This window comes from Seriola lalandi, unplaced genomic scaffold (genome assembly GCF_002814215.2).
Source record: "Seriola lalandi dorsalis isolate HSWRI2012SDOR001 ecotype SW California unplaced genomic scaffold, Sedor1 jcf7180002054934, whole genome shotgun sequence".
In the NCBI taxonomy this organism is placed as follows: Eukaryota; Metazoa; Chordata; class Actinopteri; order Carangiformes; family Carangidae; genus Seriola; species Seriola lalandi.
Genome location: NW_019525486.1, coordinates 298,149 through 319,876, shown reverse-complemented (window position 1 = coordinate 319,876; position 21,728 = coordinate 298,149). Strand labels below are relative to the sequence as shown.

Sequence of the window (21,728 nt, the reverse complement as noted above, 5' to 3'; positions counted from 1 at the left end):
GTCTTATTTCTTATTCTTTGCTGTTACATTTCCATTCTTGAGGGAGCAACTGTCACGTAACCTAATTTCCCCTGGGATCAATAAACTATTCTGATTCTGATAATACAGTTCAGTGCAGTGTGAAAGACACAGCTGACCAGCAGGTGGTGTCGTGTGTCCTGTTTGTGATACTGAGGCAGTTAAACTCCTGATGAAGCCCTGGAAACAACAACAGTTTGTTTTTGTTGTCTGTATTTTGTCACACTGAACTTTTACAAGACTTGATTTCTGCACCAGCTGTTTCATATTTAATAATATTATATCTCATAAACTAGAAGATAGATAGTTCTTAAATTATAGCATGGGCAAAAATAAATTATAGAGGTATTAGCTCAGATAAACGTCTTGTCTGCTTTGGCTTAAACAGTAAAAAAACAGGCTCATTAAATATCTGTATATCAGCTGTGGTTTTTAAATCATTTCATGATTTAATTTATTTCTGACAATCACTGCGGGGGAGAAACGTGTACATGATGTCAGTGAGAAAAAAAATAACTCAAAATATTTGGGTGGTGATATATATTTCTCAAGGTTTACAAATAACTTTTTTTTTTTTTTAAATGCGGCATAGTACATTACACATTATTTCCAGAGAGCAAAATAAATATATTGCACTTAAAAATCATCAAAACACAATCTCATCCGGTGTCAGATTATGGCATACGAAAGGAAACAAAACAATAAAAAAAAAAACCCAGATTATTTTCAGTGGTAAATCGGGAATGTGCGTAACGTTTGAAGGAAGTGTTGTACATTTAGAAAGATGGAAATCAACATTCAGTTCAGGCTGTACATCAGAACAAAACCTGGATTTGATTACAAAGCAAATAAATGGGAGTGAAGGATCCAAGTACTTGTCTTTCCTCAAAAAACAGATGAGATAAAATTAACTGCTTGCACATTAATGATATGCAAGGGGTCAGAACAGCAACAGGCTTCGTATGATAAATGTAAAAATGTGGCACAAGTCAAACCAGGACATTTACAGTGTGTTTGTGTAACAGCTCATTTATCATTACTTTGAAATTCTGCTTCCACAGAACTAAAAAACATCTTCGTCCATGACACACACCTCTGGATGAAGCTAACGCTGGTGCTTTCATGATTCAACAAGGTTTTGTGCATAAAAATGACAGACGGACTCGCTGCAAGAAATCTCCCTCCAAACCAACAATTTTCTTATTAATCAGTGTGTCTTCTTAAAGGTCAGATTTCCCAGTGAAAAATGATGATTATTAGTCTTTCCAACATGCTTCAAACTGTGTCAGTAATTTGAGAAATTAGCCTCTGTATCATAAAACAAGACAGAACAGAACAGATCGCTGCACTAGAGTCATGACAGAGTCCGGCTGAGACTGATACTGGTATTTTAGGGTTTAAAAATGAGACAACAAAATATCAGCCAAGATTTTTTTTTCATAAATGTAGAACATAAACAAACTGATTTGATGAGAATCATTCAACTTTCAACATTTCACTGAGCTGAAATGATAAATCGGTTGATCGATTAATTCATCTTCTGATCCTTTCAGTTGGTTTTCAAGCAGAAAAATGACAAAACTTCACCGACTCCAGCTTCTCAACATGAGGATTTGCTGCTTCTCTGTGTCATATATGATAATTAACTGAATATTTTATGTGCTGTGGACAGTTGGTTGGATAAATCAAGCAATCTGAATAAATCACGTTGAGCTGTGGGAAGTTATTTTGGGTATTCTGACATTTTTTGAAGACAAAACAAAGAATTAATCAATCTGATCAATAATTATAATTGTTATTACGGCTGTAAAAGAATCTTACAGTTGAAATAGTCTCATCAAGGTCAAACTATGGAACGGAAAACTAATATTGTCCATCAGTCTAGCTGTGGTTTCTCAGACTTTTTTGGCTGTGGAGCTTCTGAATTGAAAATCTATCTTCATAATAAAATGCACCTCAAAACAGCAGCAGTCACTCCAGGTAGAACCATCTCACCTGTGCTGCTTGTATTTGTATTTCTTTATAAAAACTTTCAAATAAATTACTTTGACTACTTTTACATTTTAATGCAGCTGCACCATCTCAGAGCGAGTGAGTCGACTCCTGCAGCTTCCAGCTTCTTCCTCCTTGTGTGTTTTAAATGAAACAGCAGGGAGCCATTATTTCCAGGTGCGGACGCCCTGTCGGCAGCTCTGACGCCGCCATGAATCAGCCCGCGCTAACATCTGCTAAACACCAGCTGCTAACAGGCTGCAGTCGACGGTCGGCAGCAGAAAAACCTGGTGGAGTCAAACGAGATGTTTCTACATACAGTAGATGCTGCCTCCTGTTTACAATAGAAACACATGAAATCACGCTGCTGCTTCCCTTCAAATGCTTCTGTATGTTCTGTCATAGAAGAGATTACAATGCATCATCAGTGAGATCAACTTCTGCCTCTTTGTTTCCCTCAGCATCACAGGAAACAGATTGATTAGGGCTACATTTATGGCCACACTTAAAATAAAGAACTGAAGTATGAATATTTTTAAAACAGATGTTAATGGAGTCAACACATTATGTGGTTAGATTCCTCTTACTTAAGGCCCGGTCACTCCAGACAGCAACACAGTTATCGAGTCTTCGTCAAACAGGGGGTGGTAGATGGGACTACTCACAGGGCTAGCTGATCAGCTAACGGCTAACATGCTAGTAACAGTCAAGTCACAAACGCTCCTCTAGTTTCTTTGTATTTTGTTGTCAGGAGTGTTAAACGTTTCATCCAAGACAGAATTATTGAAGAGGAAAAAAAAACTCCTGACTAACGAGCTTTGCTAATTGTCAGTTAGCAATGTCATTAGCCAGAGAGGAGATAAAATAAACAACACAGCCAAAAAGCTCCAGTTTAAGCTGTAATTTCTTCCACTTTGGACTCTCTTCTGTCAGCAGTGTCTAGACGGTTTGCTATTGGATTTGCATGAGTTCACCAGAGTTGAACCTCAGGTGGAACAATGATGAAGTTTCACTGCCGCTGTGAGGAAATCCAAAGACGATGCTTCTGCAGATTTTTGCTGGTTTGACCGGGCCTTTACTTTAAAGTAAGAAGAAATCCTTCACCCCTGTTGCAGGTGATCTTATTCATCCCATATTATTCCATATAAAGTTTACCCAGTGTGTTTGTCTACTGCGGTCTGCATGCGTCCTATGATTTTTTTTTTCTTTTTTTTTTTTGCACTCTACAGTGAGAATTTTTCCTATGAGTAAATGTAGCATCTTCATCTTTGTACAATGCATTTTAACTTTATGTTTTTGACATTATTTTCCTCAGAGCGTGGAGTTGTAGCTTTGTACTGTACATATGGCTGGCTTTCTAGAAAACACAGAAAAGCTGAGACGACCGTTCTGCCTCTCTGATATGCTGAAACGTTCACAGACTCAGAGTCGCCGCTGTCCAACATACTGTCGCGTCAGGTGAGTCAGTTCAGGGCAACCTGCCATCTTTAAAGCTTCGGTGGAGACCCTGTAGCCAGTGAGTGTTGAATCTTTAGAGGGAGACAGGGTCTTATTAAATATTGTTAAAATGAGTTTACGTTGAGGATCCACTGTTCATCAAGGGCCAAGATCAAACATGCTCCCTTTACCGTCTTGTCTTGCTTTAGGTTTTATAGTTTGTACAATGTCACCAAAGAGTTTGTTGAAACCTGCTGGTGGTCCCGCAGGTCCTGGGGTTCTTTCAGTCCGTCTTCTTTTCTGGCTTGGCTTTCAGTGAACCTCATCCTCTTCATGTTGGTACCACCACCTCGCTCAGTGAGGGGAACTATTTACAAAGACCAGAGGGGAAAGATACAAACTGGATGAGGAGTGATGAGCCGGCGTGGAGAAATAACTTGTTGCACTGGATTGGGGGTGGACGTTAGCGTGAGGTTCGGCTGTCGCCTCCCCAGGACAGAGTCATACGAAGGGCGTCATGACCGTGGAGGAGTGGCGCAGTCCCTGAATGGCGGCGTAGGGCCCCTGCTGGAAGTAGTGGTGGTAGCGGGGCATGTGGAAGGAGGGGAAGGACGGCCCGCTGCCCTGCATGGTTCCGGCCAGAGCGGTGGGCGTCAGCGGCATGCCCAGCCGGCTGTAAGGCGGCAGGGAGCCCTGGATGGGGTGGGGAAGGGAGGCGGTGCCGGTGCCCATGGCCGTCAGGGACTGCGGGTGCTGGAAGCCCGAGAAGCCCGAGGTGGTGGTGACCCAGGAGCTCAGAGAGAGGTTGTCTGAGGCGGTGAACGCTGAACCTGCAGGAGACACATGTAGATGGAAATGTTTATGGGGACATAAAAATAGATTTAAGGATGAGGCTAAAAAATTCTTTATTTTTCTTATTGTCAACAAATTCAATCAGAACAAAGACTTCGATTCTGTCCCACATTTCTGCTGCTGCAAAAACTCACTAGAAAACCAAATGTCTATTAATCCGCCAATGAAAATAGTCCCCACCAAAAGGACTATTCCCTCCTGATTGAGAACAGATTGCTTAGAGCTAGTGTCCAGCTTTTTTTTTTAATAAAATGACATGATTGATTTTGAATCAATGGGCTTAAGAGTCACAAATAATTAAGTAACAGATGAACACACTGGGATTCGTTGACAATAAGACAAATACAGAATAAAACCCACCATCCATTTCATCTCCTGTATCTGTATCTGTGCTGACAGGATCTGTTGTGTGTATGTGTGTGTGTGTGTGTGTGTGTGTGTGTGTGTGTGTGTGTGTGTGTGTGTGTGTGTGTGTGTGAAAGAGAGTTAGACAGCCGCTCACCTCTGCCGTGTGTGACGTGTCCGTCCTCGCCCAGGTTGTCCTCGTCGCCGGTGTAGGTTCGGATCGGCGACCGGGCGTACGAGTGCTTGTGGATCAGATTCTCAACACTTTCCCTGCAGCAAAAGCCGAAGAGAGAGCCCCAAAATAAATCTCTTTTTTTCCCACTGTGAACGCACCTGAAGCTAACAACACATACATGAACTCTATTCTGAAAAGTGAAGCTTGTGTATTTTTCATAATAAACACATTTTGTTCATTTCAATTTTTTAAAAACATTTTTTAAATATTCAAAAAATTACTTTAAACTCATTACACTCAATCAGCTGTAGGATTCAATATTTCAATAGCTGTGAGAACAGGTCAATAGTCAGAGCTTCAGCCGTCAATAAATGGTCAACATCTCAGCGTCACAAAATCTGCAACACCAGTATCTTTTTATGTTCTTTAATACGTCTCAATGTTTCTGTGCATTCATGTAATAATTATGTGCACATGTCTGAAAATGTGTGTCCACTCTGTGTATTCTTCTTCTAATGTTTGTGTTGACTGTACATGTAGATACTGGCGTGTGTGTGTGTGTGTGTGTGTGTGTGTGTGTGTGTGTGTGTGTGTGTTCACTATCCCACAAAGTGCATTAGCTCATTTGAGTCTTGTCAGACAGCACTTCTCAAACACAGTGACACAAATTGTTGGGGGGGAGGCACTGCGTGTTTGTGTGTGTGTATGTGTGTGTGTGTGAGTGGGTGGACAGGCAAGTGGTCTGCATCATGAGAGCCATGCGTCCACATTAGCAGCCCTCCCTCTGCGGCCCCCACCCCTCCAATTAGGTTAGGAAAGTGCAATATCTGTCAGCAGAGGAGTACAAATGTGTGTGTTTTTATCAGCGTCGGGCCCCTCCGGCGCAGAGGCCACAGCAAACTCCCACAATGCACAGCAGAGCAGGGGGGAGGCGAAGGGGGGGAGGCGGGGCATGCTGGTTTCAATCAGTCACTGCAGCCAATTGAATTACAGTGTGTTTTAGTGCAGTGGCCGACTCCAGACTAATGTGATTTCTGCAGCTCCCCGAAGATCAATTGATCAGGTCTAATTCACAGCCCTCAAAAAGAGAAAGACAGAGAAGAAGAAGCAGGGGGGGTGAGGGGGGGGAGTGGGGTTGGGGTTGGAGTGTCTGGCTGTGTTTCGGCGGTCTCTGTTCAGGATGTTTGATTTAAGGAAATGGGCAGATGGTTTGATTTTGTCGGCTGATTTTGGCCGTTGTGCCGGAATCAGGAATAAAGAGAAGTGTGTGTTTTGGCAGCGTCCATAAAAATGCTTTGGAAGGGGATATGTTCCTGTAGGTGTGTGTGTGTGTGTGTTTGTGTGTGTGTGTATGTGTGTGGGTGTATGTGTGTTAATGAACATGCACTGACTCGGCTCTTTCATGCACAACATAGTAAAATAAAACAGAAAATATAACCAGAGAGCTGAAAAGACAACAAAGGAAACAGTAGAAGACAGAAGGTAGGAATAACAAGGGAGGAAAAAAATGAAAGAAAGAGGAAAAGGTACAGAAAATTTAAAGACGAAGAAAGCAGAAAAGATAACGAGAAAAGACAACAGTGAAAAACAATAATGAAAAGGCATAAAATGAAAAACGAGAATGAGAAGACAAGAAAAATGAATGAAAGATAAGATGGAAATATTTAGACAAAGATGGACACCACAAAAGAAAACAAGAGAAAATGAAGGAAAATTACAAAGGAAGAAGTAAATACAATTAAAAAGAAATGAAAGGGAAAAAAACAAGAGAAAGGAGGGACAAGCAAAGATGAAATGAAGCACAAAGGGAAGAAGAAGAAAAAAGACAACAAAGTAAAAAGGTGAGACTAAATATGAAAGACAAGGACCAAAAGACAAAGAAGTAAAGGATGAAGGAAAGAAGAAAAAGAAAAGGGGATTGACAAAAAAGAAAGAAGAGGTGAATGAAAGAAAGGAAAAAAAGAAAAGATGACATGGAAAGAATGAAGGTAAAAACAAGGACAGATGGAAAGAAACTGAAAAAATGTGAATGAAGAAAGACGAAGGAGAAATTTAGAGCAAGAAAGCGAAAAAGACAAGAAGGAAATATTAAGAATAAAACAAGATAAAGAAGAGATATAAAGAATGAAACAAAAAAAACATCAGCTGTTACATGGAACGAGGTTTATCTGTTTCACAGCGACACAAACAGAGAGAAATAAACACTGAAGCTTCTGTATTTACTAATGAGCATAAGCATATCTACCACTGGCCCACACACACACACACACACACACACACACACACCCCCCTGTCTGTGTATCTTATCGGCGGCGGCGTGACAGAGGTAAACAAACAGTGCAGGACCCAGAATCCCCTGTACCTCTCCATGTCTGTCAGCCGCGACGAGTCCCGGAAACCTTTAGCAAACGGGTTGCTGTCGATCTTGAGTTTGGTTATCTGGGGGAAAACACAGCACAGGAGCAAGAGGGGTCAGTGTTTTTTACTCATCCTTCAATATTTCTCTTTATTTTACATCTGTTTCTCCCTGTGTTTGTTTTTGTTTTTTTCTCATTCCTGCTTCTTTCTCTCGGCACATGAAGTGAGTCAGTCCGTCTCAACGTGCCGTTTCCTGCAGCTTGGCTCTCTGCTCTGAAACGTGACCTCAACACTTCAAACACAATAGAGCTCAGGCTTTAAAGCCAATGATCTTTACTACTAACGGCCTATTAATTACTGTCATTAGTTAATGATGCCTCCTCTTGTGCTGCACAACACACTGGAAGCTGAGGAGGAGGGAGGGAGGACAGATCCGGCCCTGAAGACCTGACTCCCACCTTCTTACTGTGGGTGATAAAGTCCTAATAGACGAGAGTGTTTGGGTGTTAAACTCTACGTAAAGAATAACTAAGAATCTTCTCTGAACTCATTTAGTCATGGATATTTTCATGATGAGGATAAATACCTCAGATTTGAAATGAAGTTTTCAGCAGGTATGAAATGGTGATGAAGGCAGAAAACTTACAGTACGTGCATTTAGACTCACTGAAGATCATTTACCATGTTTTAGCTCAATAAACTCCATGGTCTTTTCAAATTTAACTTGTAACCTACTGGCTTCCTCCCTCCACTGCTATATCCTTAAGAAATTAAATGTATTAAGTTTTGGTCATTTTATTAATTTTGCTGATATTAAACTCACCCATTAATGCCTAAATAAGAGGCTCCTCAGGTGCTCAGTGGTACCTGGCTCAGTAATGTGGATTATAATGTTCCCTTTTGTAAATCCTCACACTTAGAATCACTAGATTAAAAACTGACCCAGTCTGGGTCAATATAGCACTGCTGCATTGTGTTGCTTTGACCCAGTGTTGTGTAATAATAATAATAATAATAATAATAATAATAATAATAATAATAATAATAATAATAATAATAATAATAATAATAGTAATGTTGATCCATTGTTGAACACAATATGCTTAAGTTCTACATTCAAACACTCACAGATGTATTGTTAGTTGTACAAAAACTGTAAATGATACAAACATAATATATGTTAACAGTCAGAAACAAATCGAGACATGGACGTTTAAAAGCTGGAATATATTACAACAGTTTGTAACCACGACATGTTTTAGTTTGGATAATTAACTCAACACTAATGTAAAAAATGACACTAACACTGAGTCAAATCAACCTTTGAATCCTTGGATATTGAGTTAAATTGACCCAGTTATTGTGTTGGTGCTTTATTGACCTAAACTGACCCACTGATATTTAGTTTGCTTTTTTAGAAAGAGGTCTGTCTCTGTCTCCGAGTTTTTAAGGTGAGATCAGTCGTTTATTCACAGAAGATCTGGTTTTATTCTATTGAGTTATTGTTTGTGCCGTTTAGTATTAAATGTAATTTCATGTTAGTAGCAGGAGCTTTCGCCCTGTATCACATGACCTTCCTCAAGACGAGGATGAACAGGAAGTCCTTAAAGTTCTAAGAAAGAAAACGGTAAATTTGAGCATCTGCAAATCCATGTCAACTGGACAAACTCCATCTGCTGATGAAGACCGTGTGATACAATCAAAAGCTCCAGAAAAGCTACTAAACGGAGCTTTTAGCTATTTTATTGTTTAAAAGTTTCACAGGAATTATGACAGCAGAGCTCAGCAGTTTATCAACAGTAATGAGGACCGCCGGCGTACGTCAGCTGTCAATCACTCACCAGCTGGTTCTGATAGGCCGTGACGGCGGTGAAGACGGTTTCGACGAAGACGAAGGTGCGAAACTCCTCGGACTTGAGGTTGAGCAGCGAGGCGGTGTGGTCTTTCTTCTTGATGATGTGGACCCGTGGCTGGTACTTGTGCATGGAGTTGAGGATGATCTGCAGACGACAAAATGACCATCAGTGAGACGGGGGGAAGAACAGATTCAGCTGAGTTTAACCAGAGTAAATACATTACGATCAGGGTCCGTTCTGATGAAATGATTTAGGATAACCTCCTATATTTTTCTCATTGTCAACAATTTCCATGAAAAAGACCAAAACCAACAGTGAATTTAACATATTGTCGGACACATACCTTCCTGCTGCCACGTGTTAATCCATTGCCGAAAATAGTCCCCAAAAAATGCACTATTTACTCTGACTAATGATTGCTAACATTTACAGTGACCAGCTGAAATTAGAAACTCTTTTTTAAAATGAAAATATATCTTTATGACCCATTTTAAAGATTTATGTTTTCAGTAGTAACCAATGGGTTTTGGGCAGAGCCACATGGGGTCAGGGAAATACACAATATCACAAGCCTCCTTTTAAAATGCACAGTTCTTGCACTATTCTTCAGTGTGCTAAAATAATAAGTGGAAGTAAAGTAAAAGTCACAAGGGCATATTGTTGCAGGTAGATTTAAAAAGTTCTTTATAAATCAAGAATGTCACGGTCAAGAATAAACTTTTAATCACATCTTTTAATCCAACATAGATGGGAAAGCTCAAAAACATCAAAAGAATTTTAATATATATATATATAGACATATAGACATCCATGCTGATGAAGATTATATGATATGATCGAAAGCTCCAAAACAGCTACTAAATGGATGTTGTGTTGTGATTGCTTTCTCAGGTATCTTAAAAACCTGGTTGGTCCAGCTCCTTTTCAATTTCATTCCTGGCATTTTTTATTCGATAAATATATTAAAATATTGTCAATAAACAAATCACGTGTAATAATAAAATAACAATAAATAAACAAATCTGTAATAAATATCTAAATAGATCCAAAGCAATAACATAGAGATATTTCTGAAATGGTAAATACGAGACTTTTTACGCTCATGGCACGATGCCTTTTCCGTTCTAGAGCTTTGTGTATATTTTGAAATAAAAATCTCTCGAGACTTACTGGTCTGACTGGATGGAGATGAAAAAGAGATGGAGAAAAAGAGGAAATTAAAAAACTAAAAGAAACACAAAGAGCTTCTAAGATGACAATGAGAGACGGATATGCAGCAAAATACAGATGTAATATATGCAGCGTTTGTGTTTTGGTGTCAGTCATACCGACGACTAATTGCACAGCAAGTCTCGGGGCCATAGGATGAAAGAAGTAGAAGCTAAGCTAAATTCAGCAACATAGATTTGTTCAATATACTGTTATTATCTCAGTAAAAAGAAAAAAAGTAGTAATAATATATTATTTAAAAAAAGTTATGTTTTAATGTTGCCACCTTTTTATCTTTATCAACAAATTCATCCACACATCTACTTTTTTCTGAATGATTAAGTCAAATACTATAGAGTTATTTTTAACATTCATATTTTGGATGCAAGTGAATCAGTTAAATTAAATCCTTTATCAGCAATGCTTTATTTTACATTTCTTTGTGGCTTTTAAAAAAAAAAGAATATCGTCACCTTCCTAAAATAATGGCCTAATTACTTCACAGTCTGTCAGTAAAAACAGGACAATGACCAGTATGAATGAGTTCAGTTAGTTATGTGATAGAGATAAGTAAATATCATCCCCTTAGTTGTTGTTGCGCTACAAGGTTAAATTATACTTTTCATATCTCACAACAACTGAAAATAAATAAAAATCTCATCAGCAAATAATGTCAAATATTATTCCTGCATATAATCCTTATTTTATATAATAAAAAAAATGCAAACATTAATTTTGTGAAAAATGTAATGTAATTTTTTCCCTACTTTTTTTTTCCTGAATTGATACAATAAAAACATATCCATATCTGCATTTCTGTTTAACAAGGAAAAATACAATTTCTCTGTATGAATAACAGCTAATAAATAAAGAATATGTCTCTGACAAAACAAGCAACACCCTGTCTGATAAAATAAAACCTCCATGTAAATAATGCCAAGAAAATAGTCTTTATTTGGACTGAAAAAAAGAGCAACACAAACACGTACACACCCTTCAAGATAATAATTACCTGGTTCCCCAGGCTGTGTGCTTCAGTTGGCTTATTAATGGATAAAGGATAAATATTTTTATGTTCTGATATTCTTTCCCTGTTACCTGTTAGTGCTTGTCATGAAGCCTTCAGTAAAAGGAGGATTAAAAGAACAATTTGCTCTAGTCAGGCGAGTAATTATATAATGCCACACTGCTCTTTAAATCAGATTGAGACAAATCTGTTTCATGGAAACTATATGATTTTACACACGCTTCTGCCTTTTAAAAATGTTTTTACATGCAATTTGGTTAACATTTATACTTATAGCTTGTTGTTTAATAATATCTCACAAATCCAGATCAGAACTGTTCCTGCACAAATTTAAATTTTAAGGTAGTCAACTTAGATACAGATATATTCAGGCTTATTTAAAAATGTTAGGAATGTTAGCAAGTTAATTGACTTTCTAGTGTAGTAAACATGATACATCTAGCCTATTAGCTTTGAGTCACTTGTAGCTAGCTTAACGTTTTTATTGGGTTTCGAACAGGTAAGCCTGTAATATACATTATGGTGTGGGTTAATACGTGACTTGCTTTTTTTTTTAAATCATTGTTTTCTCGAGACAAAAGAGGAATTAAAGAGATAAGTGCTCACGTGTCCGTGTTGGTCCAGTTCGTTGTTTGTCAGTTTGACTTTCTCGAAGGAAACCATTTGTTTCATCAGCTGCTCTCCGGTGAACGGTGAGTCCGGGTGGACGTACAACCTGCCAGAGAAGAAGAACGGAAGACATTAGACTTCCGGGCTCGCGATGAGGGGTTAGTTAGTTAGTTAGCTACAGTAGCAATAGGGCTGAGGTCAGGCTAAGTATAATTAGAGACGACAGGTTGGGGTTAGGGATGAGGTGGAGGTTCAAGAAACAGAGTAGGACACAACACCGTCTACTTCCGAGCCTGAAGGCAGCAGGTCACATCCTCAACTCTGATTGGCTGGCAGGCGTTCGAAGCCAACGTCCCATACCCAATCAACGCGCATATGTAAACAGCGCTAACAGGAAAATTACATGTCGCTTAGCAACCGCGTTCTATAACATCTGAATATTGTTGAGTAAACAATGATTATTTCAGTGTTTTTTTCTGTCTTTGTTTGATTTTAGACTTTTAAACTATATATAATATTATATTTAGTTTCAAGACTGGCGAGAAAGACAAAGGAAAATTAAATAATTATTTGACTAACAAGATGCACTAATATATTTAATTGCCCATATCGTTAGTCCACGTTTACATCGAACAAATCGAAATAAAACAGGCATACGTTCCCAAATAACTGTTGGCTTGTCTGTTATAACTTCTGCAAGCATTGCGCCATGATATTTAAGCTGATTTCGATCTTTAAATATTTTTTCTTCATGGTCTGCATGCATGGAAACCTGATTTAAAAAACAACCCAGTCAGTATGAATGTTCCCAGTGGACAAAGAAATGCGGTTCGATTAGATTAAAAATATTTGATGGTTTCCATTATGGCATCAGTTTTAACATAATACTTTAAATTAAACTTCATTTAAATTTCAAATTATCAAAAAAAAAAAATTGTAGGCAAATATTGACTTACAAGTTTAATTTAGACGATGAACAGCGAGTCTAACAAACAAAATTCACGCTACGTTGGTTTTGTCCTTGCATTACATACACCACAGACTCGTACATATATTCTAGTTTATATTTTATTTCAAGTATAAGTCACAACTGTATGAAGAATTCCAATATTATTGGTGACTGATGGGAATTTATTTCAACGTGTTGCCACTTGAGAAAAATGAAACAGACTGGATCCACCTTCAGCTTAACCTGTAGGTCTATATGTTCTGTTTTTAGGTTTCCAAAATCTATTTTTGATTGTTTTTTTTCTAGTTATCTCACTGTAAAATAAAATCCCTGCATTTTTATTTGTCGGTGTGTAAGAACGGATATTACCAGGAACAAAAACATGTCTGTCATTATAGGCCTGAGCTCGGGTGGTGTGTGAGCAGGGTGGAGGGTGGAGGCTGAGCAGCTGTACCTGGCGGGCAGAGGAGGGTCGGCCTTGCCGGCCACCAGCCAGGAGGAGCGGTGGTAGGCGTACCGGTACCGCTTGTTGTCCACCGGGACAATGTCCATCAACACGATGTACTTTGAGTCCTGGTCCACCCCGGAGAAAGAGACCCGGATGGTGGGGAACATCCTCCTGAAGAAGAGACAGATGATATTATCATTATTATTATTATTATCATCATTGTTGTTGTTGCCTACCGTAATTACTAATAACATTTGTATACATACCATATGTTATTAAAATGATTATGAAACAATCATTAATAGAGTATATTGACAATATTGAGCAAACCCCTTGTGCACAAATCCTTGACTATCTTACACCTGTCAGTTAAAACAGAAAGACTGTCCACTCTCATGCAGGTGTGTATCCACGTCCAACGCAAAGTCTGACCAGACGCCAAAAGTAAAATCTCTAAAACTGTTTTAATTCCTTTAACTTTTTTTGTTTGTTTGTTTTTAAACTTTCTCTCGTTTAATTATTTGCAAATAACAATACTAATTTTAAATGGTGTTTGAAAGCGTTCTGTACACTAGGAATTAAACTCTGGTGGGGATTTTTGGATTTTCCATTAGTTTTTGTTGGATTAGAAGCAGGAAGTCAAATCTGAAAATATCGTAATGATCCATTTAAATATCTGCAATTTATATTGGTTTAACTGTAGACTGCAAACTCCCCCCGGGCTGTTAAAACTGCATGACCTCATTGTCCTAGTGGTTCGGCTTTAATGTCCTGCATCTACAGCCATGGGCCACGCTGTGCAGAACGAAAACGCCTGAAGCCCTTACAAATATGACATTTTTTATCTGTATGCTTTTATTTCAGGATGGTTTTTGTTTGTTTGTTTTTTTTTTGTCATTGTTGTCATATTGTTATTGCACATCCACCCAGCTGCCGTGGCCGTATTTACAACCTATAACCTGTTCTTTGTTCACAGGTCTGTGAGGTCAGTGAAACATTACATCATTGTGTAGCACGTTTATATGAACTCTTCAGCTCTGATGCTCTATCTGAGGAAAAGCCATAGATAAATAAATAAATATAAATAATTAAATTAGAATAAGGACAGTCGACCGTTCACCTTCCGGACTTGGTGATGATCATCTCGGTGCCGAGCTCGTGAAATTTGTCCCACAGCTCTTTAGTCTCCAGGCTGCACGAGATCTTCGCCATCTCCTCGCTGGGGATGCCGGGATTGGTGGGGATGAGCGGCTCCGTGCACACGGCAGGCGCGCTCCCGCTGAAGTCCCCGTGGCCGTCCAGAGAGGACAGGTCAGCCAGAGACTGCTGGTTACAGGAGGTCTTCTCCACGAACTGCTCTGTGTCCCGTGGATGCAGAGAGGAGACAGAGACACAACCAGAGCACGTGTGAGAATCATTCTCATTTTCAGTTATTAGAACAAAGTCAGACAGGAAACATGTTTTTGTTTCTTTTAATAAAATGGAAAAAATATTATTCCGTTTTATTTTTCTTTATCTTGTAGACTTGACGGTAGCAGTACTAAAAAAAAAGAAAAGGTAGCTGTGCCTAAATATAATTCATATTTCAGATTATATTTTTATTAAAATGTAGACCAAGACTTATCCCTAGAAAAAGGATAGCATCAACTTCATTTTATAACTGGTATTTGAATCCATAAAACTTGTTTATCCTCAAGCGTAAACCTCTTTTACCATTTTATCTAAATTATATAAATATAAAAAGCAAATCTTGTCTGAGGTGTCTGCCAATGTTTTTTTAATTTATTTATTTAAATGTATTTTTATTTTTAAAATGGAAAAAGGCAAAACAGGTGAATGAAATTTGGATTAGCAACTCATTCTGTGTGGATTTCTGTCAGGTGAAGTTTTGGAAATGACACATAAATAAACTAACAAAGTGAAACCGAGGAAACATCACGTTACCATTTATTTTCTGTCAAATTCAGAAGAATAAAAAGACGCCAGCGTGTCATATATTCTTGTCTTTGAACCAAATGAATATATTCATCGTTAAAATCGTTTATCAACAGCCTAAATTAGCTTTTTTAAACAATTGCAAACTGGTAACTGGAGAGTAAATTAAATATATTTGTCACATTATGAGGATGTTAAAAGTCTTTTCTATTTAGCCTACTTGTAAATATTATACCTCCTTGATCATTTTTACCTCACTGTCATCAGACAGTTCATCCTTATTTAATTGTATTTTAAAAAAAATATTTATTCCAGTTTTTTCTGTCCTTGCTTCAACGTGGAGGTTGAACGTGACTTCGCCCAAATCCTTCATAAACTGGCTGCGTAAAACTCATTAAACAGGTGTATAATCTTTACCTGTAACCTCACGCACAAATCAACCTTAATTTATCTTGATTTAAGTTTTCTCTTTCACTTCCTCCTCCATCCTTACCGAGAGGCTTGATGGTGTTCTCCTCCGTCTCCTTGTCCTTATTGGGCTTCCCACTGGACATCAGGGCGGCTATGGAGAAAGCATTTGCCCGGGATGAGAGCTGCGGTTTCGGGGATGATGTGTACTCCATGTCGGTGGTAAAAGGCTTGGACCAAAATATTCCCCTTTAAATAATAACAGTAATAAAAAAAAATCCTCCAGAAACCCTCAACTCCGCCTTTTTTTTTTTTTTTAGCTCCCAGCGGAGGGAAGAAAAAAAAAAAGCGCAAAAAACGCACAGTTCCTCCTCGATTTCGCTTTTTTGCGCACAAACAATCTGCTCGCTCAGACGGTGAAAGTCTCGCCGCGGTGGAGACGCTTGTCACTGCGGAGCTGAGAGTCTTGTTGGACGCATGGTGAAGGGAGGAGGAGGAGGAGGAGGACTGACTCCCGAGACTTGTGCGCGTCCTGCAGTGCCAGATCTGAGGCCGGCGGCTCTTTGGGAAGCTTCAGTCCGGTTCACCCTCCCCTTATAATTCCTGCGTGCCCTCCAATCACTGCCTCTGCTTCCACGTCACACTCCCACCGTCCCACAGCGCCTCTGATACCTAGCAGCCAATTAAACCTAAGGCTGTCAGGGTGTTTTGTTTTTTCATGCCAAAGACCCAAAATAAAGAGACAGAGAGAGAGAGAGAGAGAGAGAGAGAGAGAGGGGTTGGAATCATATATAATGTTTTATGACTTCATACTGAACCTATAGGAGGTGATGACATTGGGAAATGATAAATATATGTTTAAGAAAATGTAATTCTTTGCTGCCATTGCACAATATTAAAATGAGAAATAAGATGTAATATTTAGTTTATACTCGGAGCCCTCTCAAGGACCCCTGGAGGGGCCCCAGACCACATGTTGGGAACCACAAACCCAGAATGTCAACATGAGAGATTTTCCTGGAGAAGATTGTGTTATTAGATAATTAATGTCAGCAGTGAGACGATGATGATGGTGGTGGTGGTGGCAGCTTTACACACACTCTCACACACACATTTTCATTTTGTAAAGTTCCACATAGATTCATTATCCTTCCCCAAACACACACACACACACACACACACACACACACACACACACACACACACACACGCACACAGAGAACCACAAATCCCCTGCTGTCGGTACCATTGCCTAAAATAAACAGGCCGACTTCAGGTGAAGCTTATATATATATTTTATTATTTGACACTGTTTAAAAACAGATTTCTGATGCTTTAGCTCTTTTTTGTTGTTGCTTTATATTGTAGATGAATATTACATTTACACACACATTGTCTTGCTCAAGGGCAAGGGCACTTTGAGACATACTCAGGAGGAGGACCATTAATAACCATTCATTAAAAAGAAATCCATCACCTTAAAGTCTGAGTGACAGGTGTGTAGGCTCTTATTTTTAACATTCAAAGGATGGATGAGGTCAATGAACTGCTCAAATGTAACAATAAACACGATGCTGATCTCTCCATTTGTAAACATACATTGTAAAATTACAATAAAAGGCTAAAAGTGGGTTCACATCACATTGAACCCTTGTAGAGCCCGTGTGGAAGGCGGGTCGTGAAAAGTCTTTAGTCTTTACGTCTGCGGAGGTGGAACAAGCATTGAGATCTTTTACTTCAGTAAAAGTACCAGCACCACAGTATAAAATACTCCATTACAAGTAAAATGTGACTGAAGTGACAGTGCAGAAGTGTTAGCAGTAAAATGTAAGTAAATGTTATTATCATTATATTATCACTGATGCATTAAATATTTGCATATTTTTAATATAGTCAAAGTGGAACTAAATAAACTATATATACTGTTTAGTTTTATCTATAATAATACATTGTATTATATAAAATGATTATATTCGTACATGTAAAACTTTAATGTGAAAAGTAACGATAGAGTCAGATAAATGTAGTGGGGTAGAAAGTCTGAAATATTGTGGAATAGAAGTATTAAGATAAGTTCATTAAACTTATGTACTTTTAGTTCATGAGTCGATGCATTTGAATCTTTTCCATCTCTGGCTGTTTGTATATATTAACTTTGTCTGCTGAAGGTCTCAGGACTGAAACATCATTAATAAAGTGAATTCATTTACATTTACATTTACATTCACTCATTTGGCAGATGCTTTTATCCAAAGCGACTCACAAGTGAGGGACGACGCTAAAGCAGCAGGAGACACTGAGGTAAGTGCAAGGAGGTCAAGAAGTGCAAGGAGATCAGGTAAAAGGAGTTCACCGACAGCGCTAGTGATGGACGCTGACGCTTCCCAGAGAAAGTTTTCAGTAAAATACAAACAACAACATGCAGATTGAAAACACACACAATGAATCACCTTCAGTAACGTTGTGTTTATTTCAGTCTGTTGTTTGTGTTGGTGTTAAACATATGGAGGCAGAAACACATGAGTGACAGTTAAGGGCAGTTGTTTTGGTGCCTTTGTTGCATGAGTGGCAGTAAGTGTTGCAGGTTTTAACCGTTATTCAACTTACATTAGTTTTAATATTAATGTCTGAAGTGAAAAGAGTTTATGACTGTAGAAAAAAACCAGATGTAGATCAACCAGACGGGCTGATATTTACATCAGGATTCATGATGTGAGATGTCTCAGCAACTGTGAGAACTGCCCTGGCAGCACTACACACACACACACACACACACACACAGACACACACACACCCACGAACCCTTATTGAGTGCAGGAGCAGCAGTCTTGGGTTAATCCGTTCTATGACACACACCAGTGAGCCCCTAATCTTTCACACACACACACACACACACACACACACACACACACACACACACACACACACACACACACACACACACACACACTTTCACATGACAACAGGAAATGCACATTATTTGTATGAGGCCTGCAGCAGCAGCAGTCGCACCAGCTCTAACAGCAGCAGCCCAGTTAGTTTCACTGGTGACAACAGACCAGTCTGCAGTCTATTACATTTGCACAGTCTATATACTGCAGGTTTCCAGGCTCAGACTCTCTGCTGTTATCATCATATTACTGTCCTTAGTCACTCATACAGTTTTATATCAAAGAAGAATCCTTTCAAGACTGATAAAAGAAATCTTTTTTTTTCATTTCCCCTGCTTTTAACTTGATAGGGACTGAATCCGGTCTAGACGTCACCTAAGGCTGAGGCTTTATCATGACAAAATGTTTTTTCTTCCGGGATATGACTGATAGGCAATGCTTGGTTTACAACAGCCAATCAGAGAGACAGCACTTTTACAACAGGCCCCATTTTAGATAAATATATATATATATATATAGTTTTTTTTTTTTAAATACAAAATGTTTGATGCTGAGAAAGTCAAATCTGAAGCTTACAAGGAGTCCCTGAAGGCAGCATGCTCCCAAAATGCTGACTCCAGATTTTTTCCAAAGGCGTCTCTATGTGTGTGTGTGTGTGTGTGTGTGTGTGTGTGTATGTGTGTGTGTGTGTGTGTGTGTGTGAATAGGATCACCTCTCATCCTCAATGTCACTCTCTCTCTCTCCTCTCTCAGAGATGGAGACTCACTCACGCGAACACCGAGCCAGAGATGCACGGAGCAGCTAAACCCATTAGGAGACTCCTGAATGCAAATCCGCTGCTGCAGATATTTAATAAGAGACCTGCGCTGGCAAATTAGATTACCTTGCAATTGCCAGTGGATAATGTGCTAAAAGCTTTCCCACTTAAGCGTTTACTCCTTACTGAATATTATTCACACTTTGAGGGGCCGGTGCAGCCTTAAAGAAACACACAGCCTGGAAGTGAAGGTGGAAAAAAAGAAAAAAAAGAAAAGCTCATGGTGGTTTAGTGTTGGTGCCTTTCACAGCTGAATACAGGATGAGTCACACATGAAGCAGGGAAATGAAGGAAATGAAGGAGTAATAGTTATATTATTTTGGTGGGTGACTAATCACGGATGGTTAAAAGCCAACTGACTCAGAAACACGGGTGAGACTGAGGATGGACGCACGTTTACATGCATGAAACAACCTTTTAGAATAACCACTGGATAATTTGACCCATATGCATTTTTTCTTTTCTTCTTCTTTGCCTTTATAAAAATAGTGTCCATGTTTCAGTTTTCCAAAATGAATCACCCACAGTTTCACAGTTCATTTTGGTTCATTTTGCAGACTTTCTATTCATAATTTTTTGTCTTTGTGTAGCACCTTTTAAACTGTCCGTAACCCACATGCATGATGTATTTTTTCCAGCTCAAACTCAGCTTTAAGTCTGACTTATTGTGCTCTCAATTTAATGTAGTATAAAGCTGTCAGGAACCCAAAACACAAGAAAAATGACTCAGACTCCTACAAAAATGTACAAATCTTCAGTCATAATCACTCAAAATATTTTTATTGAGCAGTCTATGGTTGCAAAAAATGTTTTTTCATTATTAATACAAACAAATGCAGCAGAATAATAAACTATGATACAGTCTCTTTACACATAAAATGATCTTATCCCAACATGTTTTTGTGCCTTTTGAATTGAAAGTCTTCGTATGCCATTTTAAAACTATTTCAAATTAAAAGCCCTACATCAGCACTTTCAACTGTTTTTTCATCTATAGTCTCTAGTCTACATCATATATAATTATCATGTATCACAAATGAATAAAAACATTAATGTAGATATTTAACATATTCGATTCTTCATCTGCAATAATATTATTTTTTATTTTATTAATTTCATTTTTGTAAGAATGTTAGTTTGAAAAAGTTTTATGCAAATATATTTTCAGTTTTTTTTGAGTATCTCTTGAAGGTGACAGTGGATAAGATGCATGTTATATGTTATATTAAAAAAAAAAGATTATTAATTAATAGCACGAAATTAAAACAAATGTGAAGCTAAAGTTTTTTAAGGCAAGTGGTCATCTTTAAATAATCCATAGTACAAACCATGAATTTACTGTTCAAATTCTACCAACATCTAAAGCAGGATTGGAGCTGCTATCACTCTCAAACTAATCTGACAGTTCAGTAAATACACACACATCACATGATACTGTGACAGGTTGTATTTACCTCAGTAGAGTTGATAGTGTGCAGATGAAAAATACACATTAAAAAATGCTGCTGTTTAATCAATAATTCAAAGCTAGATGTGTGAATATATGCGTGAGTTATTTAAGTCACAAATTAAATTATTTATTAATGAAAATGTCACTTTTCAACTTCATGCTTATGAGCTTTAATCTCATTTCGTGGCAGCGTTCAGTCCCTTAACAAAAGTGTTAATGTCAGTTCAGAAAAAAATCAACTTGTTCAATTAGAAACAAAATAGAGCATCAAGTGAATTCCTTAAAACAGAATTACTCATATTCAAAGGGAGTGAAACTATTTATTGTAAGATAAAAAACTTGATTCATTCAGACAGATTTGTTTGTCTTCTCTGAGTATAACCTCCGGGCAGACGTGACTCACAGTGACTGCACTGTAAAAACATGTCTCTTTTCACAGGTCATTTAGTCTTGAAATGCTGAACAGCTGACACTTCATTTAAGGACATTTCTTTTTTACATTTATACTGAAAACAACTGAAATTATTCCTTCTGCTTCCATGTTTCTTCACACTCTTAAAGAAAAAGAGACGATTTCCACTGTGAGCATGTTAGACGACTTGTCACAACAGGCGTGTTTTGCAGTGTGCGGCGCTCTTCCCGCCTCACATCAGTGTTTGTCAGTGGCAGGAGATAACAGGATAGGTGACGGCTCACCACACTGAGAGCCTGCGAGCTGCAGCACTCAGGGATATGACGACGAAAACCATCTGAACAATTATTCCTTCAGATAAATGGCCGCCGCGTGAAAAGGTCAGCAACAAACGACAGCCAATTCCCCGCAGAGTGGAATCTGAGGGAGAATAATCGCCCTGTGATTGAATTGAATCCTGGGACATTTGAGCCACAGTAATGAAATGGCTGTTGTTGTGACCCGACCCCGTCACCTCCCCGCCGATTTTTTACCAGATT

At 38.5% G+C, this 21,728-nt stretch overlaps 1 protein-coding gene across 1 annotated transcript; it reads right to left on the bottom strand.

Moving 5' to 3' along the window:
- Positions 1–437: 437 nt before the first annotated feature.
- Positions 438–16,168, bottom strand: tbx20 (T-box transcription factor 20). The gene is made up of 8 exons (XM_023393396.2): positions 15,704–16,168; positions 14,396–14,633; positions 13,282–13,446; positions 11,876–11,984; positions 9,019–9,177; positions 7,182–7,258; positions 4,802–4,914; positions 438–4,277 (listed from the first exon to the last, which is right to left on the bottom strand). Exons 1-8 carry the CDS (start codon positions 15,831–15,833, stop codon positions 3,949–3,951), a joined length of 1,320 nt encoding a protein of 439 aa, XP_023249164.1. The 5' UTR covers positions 15,834–16,168; the 3' UTR covers positions 438–3,948.
- Between the last annotated feature and the right edge of the window lie 5,560 nt (positions 16,169–21,728).